This window comes from Oncorhynchus mykiss, chromosome 24 (genome assembly GCF_057628025.1).
Source record: "Oncorhynchus mykiss isolate SJ-2025 chromosome 24, ASM5762802v1, whole genome shotgun sequence".
Lineage (NCBI taxonomy): Eukaryota > Metazoa > Chordata > Actinopteri > Salmoniformes > Salmonidae > Oncorhynchus > Oncorhynchus mykiss.
The window spans coordinates 26,543,665-26,552,462 of NC_143045.1; the positions used below are offsets into that span (position 1 = coordinate 26,543,665).

The 8,798-nt window shown below is 43.2% G+C and overlaps 1 protein-coding gene across 1 annotated transcript; it reads left to right on the top strand.

Moving 5' to 3' along the window:
- Positions 1 to 636: 636 nt before the first annotated feature.
- LOC110503466 (class A basic helix-loop-helix protein 9) lies at positions 637 to 2,485 on the top strand. Its single transcript, XM_021581802.3, has one exon. It carries the CDS (start codon positions 864 to 866, stop codon positions 1,866 to 1,868), a length of 1,005 nt encoding a protein of 334 aa, XP_021437477.3. The 5' UTR covers positions 637 to 863; the 3' UTR covers positions 1,869 to 2,485.
- The last annotated feature ends 6,313 nt before the right edge of the window (positions 2,486 to 8,798 follow it).

Sequence of the window (8,798 nt, forward strand, 5' to 3'; positions counted from 1 at the left end):
CATTGCCATTTGATGATAGTGTTATAACATCCTGATAGCATTTTATAATATGTATTTCCAGGGCAAGTTTATGTTCATCTCTTTCAACTACTGTATGTGCGAGACTTAGTGACTCACAACGGCTGCTACTGCAATGCTTTCTCAGTCATAAAACAACTATCCCTGAGATGTAAAAAGTGACTCATTGTTTTTAAGATAGCATTTCTATCTGTCATTCATACTCAAAAACTTGCCTACAGAAATGTCACAATGTCTTCTACGCACCATTATTTTTGGGGTACTCATTATTTTTGAGATAACATTTCTACTGAAATATTCCAGGCATGTCTTCCCTCCAACAACATACCATGTTTTTTTCACAATGTTGTAATGCTGCTGGATATCATCACATGTTCATGTTCCATTGTGACACTGATAATGCTAATAATGCAACTCAGAAGCGGAGGAGATCCTGCATGACTGGGGAGGCTGGGGAGAGGAGAGGAGGGGGTGTGAGTGTCTGAGCAGATCCTTCTCCTGTTTGCCCCCAGGGCCCTCGTAAACACACAATACAACTTTGCTTTTAGGCAAGCCTTCCTACAATGTGACACATACAAAAAGACAAGTCTTTAAAAGCACCTCTCACCTGTCAGAGCCATCCAGAGGTATGAACTGACTCACTCGAAGGAGCTAAGAGACAGTAGAAGGAGAAATATTTGGGCTTGTGGTATGGCTGAACACTAGCACTGTCTGCCGTTGCACTGGAGTCACGTAGGATAGAACCGGAGCTTGAAACTACCAGCCCAGAGGAGTTTCACCAGTTTTACCTCAGCTTGGAAGGTAAACATCTATAGTGTCTGCAGAAAGAGGCACCAGTGACAGACATGAGCCTGTCTTCTCAGAGTACAGTACCGAGGAGGAGTGTGGGCACCAGGCCAGCCATGAGCAGCCACGCTATTTTCACCAAGTCAGAGTTCTCTGAGGAGGAGCAAGAGGGGATTCTGCTGGGTTTGGATGAGGAGGAGAAGAACAGTGGCAGTGAGGACAGCGAGGCTGGCTCAAAGAAGTCTTTAGAGAGCAAGGGCGGCACGGCCGGCAGATGCCCTGATGTGAAGAGACGCAGTCGTCCTGTCCGCTCCAAATCCCGCCGTGTGGCCGCCAACGTTCGCGAGCGAAAGCGTATCCTGGACTACAACCAGTCTTTCAATGCACTGCGCATGGTGCTCAAACATGACCTCAACGGCAAGCGACTGTCCAAGATCGCCACTCTGAGACGTGCCATCAACCACATCTCTTCGCTGACCGTCTTCCTGCGCTCCCACCCCTGCCCCAGTGCCCTGCCAGGAGGACATCCACCCTGCACCCACGCAGAGTGCCTCAGAGAGCAGCCCTCGGCTAGAATTGAGGAGGCCATGCTGGTCCTGGGGAAGGACAGGGAGAGAGAGAGGGGCTTCCAGACCCCGGTGGAGACCTACTGTCTGCAGCATAAGCCGTTGCATTGGAGTCAACACCACCAGCAGTCCCTGCAGGATCCCGGTGCTCACAAGGCTCCCATCATTCTGCCTCCAGAGCTCCAGCTCTACACAGACACCTCAGTAGGACGACACCCCAGCCCTTCGTGCCTGCCATCCCCATCCTATGCTCACTTTTCCCCCACTGAGACCCAGTTCTACACGCCCTCGCACCCTCACGAGGAGTTGAGCAGCCCCCCGTACTACATCAGCAGCGAGTGGAGTGGGGGGTCAGGGTACCCGTTTGGAGTGAGGGCCAACTGTCGCCCGAACCACACTGACAGCTTCTCAGACTCCTCTCCTGCTGTGTCCTTCACGTGGCAGCTGGGTTACCTGCAAGGCTCAGCTGGCTACCAACAGTTCCTTACCATGTACTGACTGAATGAACCCAAGACATGAGCTCTAGTGGAGGGCACCAACGTTAAAGTCTACAATGATGTCAAACAGAGGGAAGCTGACGTGTATATGTCTATGTATGTACAGTATGCATGGGATTGCAATGATGGATTTGTCTATCTGGCTTTGCAAGGGGAATTCTTAGTAATGTCTTACACTTGTTTAAACAGATTGACAAAAGTGTTGATGAAATTAAATGTTACAGCAGAATACAGTATATGTTTTACCTCCAATAGTCCCTAAGAATGAAAGGAATGTGTTTTAACATTTCCTCATGTGTTTGTAATGCAGAATATAATGTGCTAAATATAGCTACTGAATGAGCTGTATGAGTTGTTAAGTCTTAAAACAGCATGAGGGACTAAACACAATATACATCTATATTTCTGTCTACCTGAGCTATGTATGTTTACATGAGAAAGATGACTGTTTTCTCAATGAGAGAATCCTAGTGCATCCTTCCCCTGCAGCACAAACCCCAGAAAAGCAACTTGTAGTAATTATTATTATAGTGTTAGAATTGTGCCTATGCAATTTGTATTTTTGTAAGAATTGAAAAATAATGATGGAATAATAAAGAGAATTAAACATGTTCTGAACATTATGCATCACCCATACTTAAAACACTAAATTAATACAGGCGTTGATATTACTGTCTGGAATATTTCTAACATAAGATGATTGTTTATACAGTTGGGCTTTATTGAGAATTATTTGCATGGTTTCTTACCCCTGCGCCTCTCCTTTACAACCCCCTCCCTCGGCTATTCTCCTAGACACTGAATGTTCCACTCTGTCTCTCATCCTGTAATTAACATTGCCAACCACATTGCCTTTAGGTTAATGAAATAATTATGCATGTAGACATCCTTGCAATGTAATTGACCTTGAATTAAGCTGTTTTGAGAAAACCCATATGACCCCGTTTCTGATTCTCACCAGAATATGAAAACAATGTGTGTGGAGGGGGGTTAGAGGGGGGTTAGAGGGAGGTGTTTATGGTACAGCTATACAGGTCCTTTACATCCCTGATTCAGGAAGGCCTGTGCCATAAAGTCTCTGACCTCTAAGTGCTTGTGAGTAGATGAGCAATTGGCAGCATGCCTTCTCTTGTCACAAAGCAAAACTCACTAGTGAATGAATGCCTGAGGTGTGCAAACAGAGGAAACAGGCCATGGGAGAGACGTGATCAAGGGCAGGAATACAGTAGGTTGTAGTCAGGATCATAGCAAACTGATTCCAGTAAAAGCCAGACAGATCAGGAAGCTGATAAAGGAGGAGGAACAGAGGCAAAGGACTTTAGTCTACCGGAGTCAAGGACCCTTCTCCCTTACTACTGTAGTTCCCCCCGTTTCCTATGGATGTGAAACACAGTATTTTCCAGACAGACAGACCTAAACTGTGAACTTGTATGCCCTTTCATATACGAGCTGTAATTAAATATGTCTCCATAACATGACTTGACAAGCATATTAGATACTTACATCATCTCTAGTTTACAAACCTTATCAACCATTTCATTTTCGCTGTTAGTGTCCTCCAGAGGGCAGTCACATCATTTATACCTTCTACTTGGAAGACACATGTACAGTAGGTATAAGTCTGAATCCTGAAAATGTTGTGTAGTGTTAGATACAGATATGGAGGGTGAGGTCTCACTTAATATTACAGTTGTGATTGAGTAACCTGGACGGTTGGTTTACTTTTACAGTTCTGCATTGCTGTTGCCCTATCCTCAGCCACCCACCCTGACTTCACTCATATCAACACCACAAGATTTGGAAGGGTGGCCCGCAAGACTACTGTTGCCCCAGAAACCCCCATACCTGTAAGGCTTTATACAACGGGTGGGACTAATCCTAAATGCTGATTGGGTAAAACTTTGTCTCAGGCCTAACAACACCCGTGCCATTATAGCCTCCAAACACCAGCTTCTCTACCATTAGAATTTAAAGAAACACTCATACCTACTGATGTTTTGCAACAGAAAACCACCAGAGTCGAGTTCAACAAGGCTTCTGTTTGCAACAAATGTATTGAACACGATGGGAGACAGAGAGCTTGTTTCAAGAGCAGGGCGCAGCAGGCGTTTACTGTAAAGGACCACAATAGGAGGCAGGTACCTGGGTCCAGGAGCAGGCAGAAGGTCATACACAGGGGTTCCAAAAAGGCAACAGTACAGACAAGGAAAAAGCTAGGAACGTCAGCCAGGAGATCAGGCAATAGGTTGCTAACAGGAAATCTGATAGGCTAAAGTACAGGCAAGGAATAGGCAAACACTATCATACAAGGGAGGCGTAAATTACGGGGAAAAACAGCACTCCAAATAGAAGTGTGTCACAAAACCTCACAATGATGGTGTGCAAAGAACTGAACTAAATAGTGTGTGATAATGACATACAAGTGTGTGAACAGGTGATCAGAATTCAGATGATTGGGATCTGGAGAGTGAGCTGCGTTCAGGGGATCTATGTGTTTGAGAGTGTGAGTTGGAAGCAGAAGTTACAGCATGTAATGATAGTAGTCCTCCTCGTCTGAGGAGGAGTAGGAAATATCGGACCAATGCGCAGCGTGGTACATGTTCATGATGTTTATTTGCCTGAACACTGAAATACAAAATAACAACGTGAATAAACAAACCAGTCCCGTGTGGAACAAACACTGACACGGAAAAATAATCACCCACAAAACACAGGTGGGAAAAGGCTACCTAAGTATGATTCTCAATCAGAGACAACGAATGACACCTTTCTCTGATTGAGAACCATACAAGTCCAAACACATAACCACAACATAGAAAAAGGAACATAGACTACCCACCCCAACTCACGCCCTGACCATACTAAAACAAAGACATAACAAAAGAACTAAGGTCAGAACGTGACACAGCAAACATGTTGCCAGAGTAACAATTTCAGTTGAACGATTTGAATGAACCTCGTAAAATGTTACAGTGAAACATCTAACAGCTGCTTTTTGTAAGGATTACTGTGGCTTTTTTGTGACAATATTCAGACTGAAAACGATTTAGCTATTCCTTCTAAAAATAGTAGAACTTCTAAAGTACATGGTCACTTGATTATTTTTAGCTGCAGTTTAAAGCCGAAATAGACACTTACTTTCGCCGCACACTATCTTCTCAGACTGTTAGCTAACGGTTGCTGCTAACACAAAACAAATGGAATATGTTAGCTAACTTTAGCGAACTATTTCCATTGTTGGAACGCACCTCAGGTTAGAAGCCAGACACAACAGTGCCACAGGGAAAATACCTGGCCAAGTGTTTAATGGGGATTAAGATGGTAGACACCTGTGAATCAGTCATGTGCCTCCTTGTACTTTGTGACAGCATGCATGCTTAAGCAATGAGGAGTTCACAACTATTGACAATCTTGGGAAAAGCTAACTACAAAACCCTCTGACCAGAACATATCAGACAGATGGGTGAGTCTAGAAAAAACAAAGACTGGACCAAAGACACGACGCCCTCAGGCTGTTCCTATCAGTTTTAAAAGAATACATTTGTCACCACAGGATTAGGTACTTGAGCAGACAAATGAGTGACACTGGCTTTTCCCAGACAATGATGATACTCAGACAAGGACAGATAGTGCTATTGTTTATTATCACTCCTGATGAAAACAAAGGCAAACAAAGGGGGTGGAAATATTTCATTTAAGATTTCAAACTGAAATATTTAAAAACAAAACTAACTACATTTGAAGTACTCCACATTTTGGTCAAATGTGAATGTTACTTGATGTGAATTCCAGGCTGAGAAACACCATTTTTTTGTTTTTACCCCTTTTTCTCCCCAATTTCGTGGTATTCAATTGGGAGTTACAGTCTTTTCCCATCACTGCCACTCCCGTATGGACTCAGGAGAGGTGAATTTCGAGAGCCATACATCCTCCGAAACACCACCCAGCCAAGCCACACTGCTTCTTAACTTTAACAGTAGACTGGTTGTGTTGGACTGTGTCGCTACTTCCTGCAGCATACTCAAAGTCAAAGTCACATTTGCCTCTCTGCAGTGACAAATCAGCAGTTGTGCTGGCTGGCTCCTTGTCACTGTCACCCCCAGCCCTGATTAATGCTGTGGAGTGTGGCAGTTACACAGCGGAAAGTGCAGAAAAATGCCCGTTCCAGACAATTGTCTCATTCTCTCTTCAACCATTTCCCGCTCTCCCTGACTCGCTAGTCCAGTCATGACAGGTGGGAGACAGGAGGTGATTTTTCACTGTGCCCTGCAGCTCCTCCCTGCCTGCCTGCCTGCCTGACTGACGGCCACCCACTCCTCTCCCATTCTGAATCCTTCACCTGTGATTAAATAACAGCACAAAGTTGTGGCCGCCCATTGAACCCATTAGCCCTTAGCCAGAACCATAATTCCATGCCATGACCCCTCTCACACCCTCACCTCACACAGCATTAGTAGTGCTGTCAGCTCATACTGAACCTAATTAATATACACAATGGCAATCTTAGCATGTAAATCTTGGTGGGGCAATCCCACAAAAAATGTTTCAGATGCATGCCAAGAAGTTACTACACAACACAACACCAAACAATACATTAATTGTACTCTAAGGGTGACAAACGGTGACCACAAACTGTTAGGGCCTACATAAAGCTGTTCCAACAGCAGAGCCCCAATATCAGTCCCAACACCTTACCACTGCTACACCTGGCTATCAGTGGAGCCTTGTCTGGCAGAGAAACAGTTCATTCAGCCTCATTAACTGCCTTTAAAAAAACATAGCTGATATGGCTGACTTGCTTTAACAAATGTGGTTTCTACTGACAATTGAGATGTACAAATTATGGCATAAGGTGACGTCGAGCGGATAAGAGGCATTAATGAGCGAGCTAGGACAGACGTAGTCAAAATAACTATTTGTTTAGCACTTTTGAAATGTACAGCGCCAGAATTCAGAACATGGGCCGTTCTTACAGTATGCTCCTTGTACACCAAGTCAGAATGATAGGATAAATAAAGGGGGCATATAAGCAGACAATGAAAGCTCTTACAATATTATATTATGATATTTCTCTAAAACAGGCTATAGGCTACATGTGCACCACCAAGTCAGAACAGTTGGCTAAATTATGAGGGGAAAAGGGACCAAATTATTAGGGTGAGGGATATGGGCTACTAACAGCTTACTACACAACATACACTTAGTATTACTTTCTTAGCTGCAGTATACATATCTCCCTGGCATATTACATAATTTATGCAGCAGCATATACAAGACATTTTTGGACTCACCTTGTTGTGCTATGCTCACTTGAACAGGAAGATGGCACAGCGGTCCTTCATGGTCAAATTTTGTCATCAAACTTTGTTATCAAAGTCTGGCATTCTATGGATTTATGGTGCTTTCAAGACAATTAGGAACTTTGAAAAAAACAAGGTTGAATTATGATGACATCAGTGATCTTCAGGTCAGAGCTCTACAAAGAGGCCAGTTCTCAACATGCAATTCCGAGTTGGATCACCGTTTGTATTTTCCCAGTCGGAGCAAAAAATGTTCAGAGTTCCCAGTTGTCTTGTACTCACTGAAGTCTGAGATTTCCCAGTTCCGAGTTTCCAGTTATTTTAACAACAGCAGAAGTCATGCTGGATTGACAGCATGGACAATGTTTAAAGCTTATCCCTTTAAGCTTGCAAAAGAGACCCTTGAATAGAGACTTGGACCACACACCCACTCCAATGAATAGCAGGCTAGTGATTACCTTGCAATGCTCGCAGTTAGCCACTGATTCTTTCGAAACCACTCATTGTTGAATTTGCGATTTCCAACTTGTTGTGTAATGTTTATGTCCAATGGCCGATGAGCACTGATTTGTTTTATCTATAACTTCTCTTCATTATTTATCTTCAAATGACAAGGGTTGAAAAGGATTTGCCAGTTGATTGTCGACTTGATTTATGATGATGCTTGCTAGCTAAGATTTTGAAAGTATGATGTTGACATCAGTCCAATCAAAACTACTGTAGATATGACGTGATTTGACATCATTTTATCTGTGGCCAATGACCTTGAACCTTCTTGGATGGGCACGTCTAATGTAACTCTATGGCAGCTCACCAGGGGCTTGAATGTTCGAGCTCTACCATAGATTTTACATCTGTGCTTAAACTTTGAAAAGGATGATTTCTGCGCAGTGTGAGATGTATCAATATGAACGTTTGCTTGAGAGTGCTTACGCACATGTGCCAAGCGGTAAAATGACGGAACTGCTTGTTAAGCATAGAATGGAGAAAATATATGTTGAAAATCTGTAAAATTGTGATAGTAGGCCTAATAATAAAAATATTTTTCTATTGAATTGTATTTCCATTGTGAATTCATGCATGCTATATTGACCCAGGCTATATTTGCCCACAAATGTGCGTTTGTTACGATAATAATCTATATAAAGTACAGTAATTGGTTAAATTAGAGTCACATTTGAAAGTGAAACCATTGTTTAAATACTATACCTTTTTTTAAATACTTCGAGGGTTGAAGACATACTTTAAAAAGGCAAACAGATGGCATTCCTGTGCACATCAAAGTGCTATCCATCCTCGGGTTTTTGGTAACGGGCACTTTTCAGTGGGAGCTTGCCGATCCTCATCAAACATCCCTCGATGAGCCAATGTTTTGGATGCAATCATCAGAAAAACGAACTTTAACATACAATTTCCATACACTTTCGCACAAAAGGTTGAAGTCAAGGTGGGTTTATTTTCCATCAATGGGTTACCAATACGAACGGAGCAATAGACGGCATCCACGTCGCCATAAAAGCACCATCTCAGAACGAGTTCAACTGTGTGAACAGAAAAGGCTTCCACTCTTAATGTGCAGGTGATAGGTTATGTGATGCGCAAAAACGCTTCTGAATGTGGTGGCCAGGTGG

Bases quoted from the DNA above. Each gene is read 5' to 3' on its own strand.
- LOC110503466 (XM_021581802.3), top strand. From the start codon at position 864: ATGAGCCTGTCTTCTCAGAGTACAGTACCGAGGAGGAGTGTGGGCACC.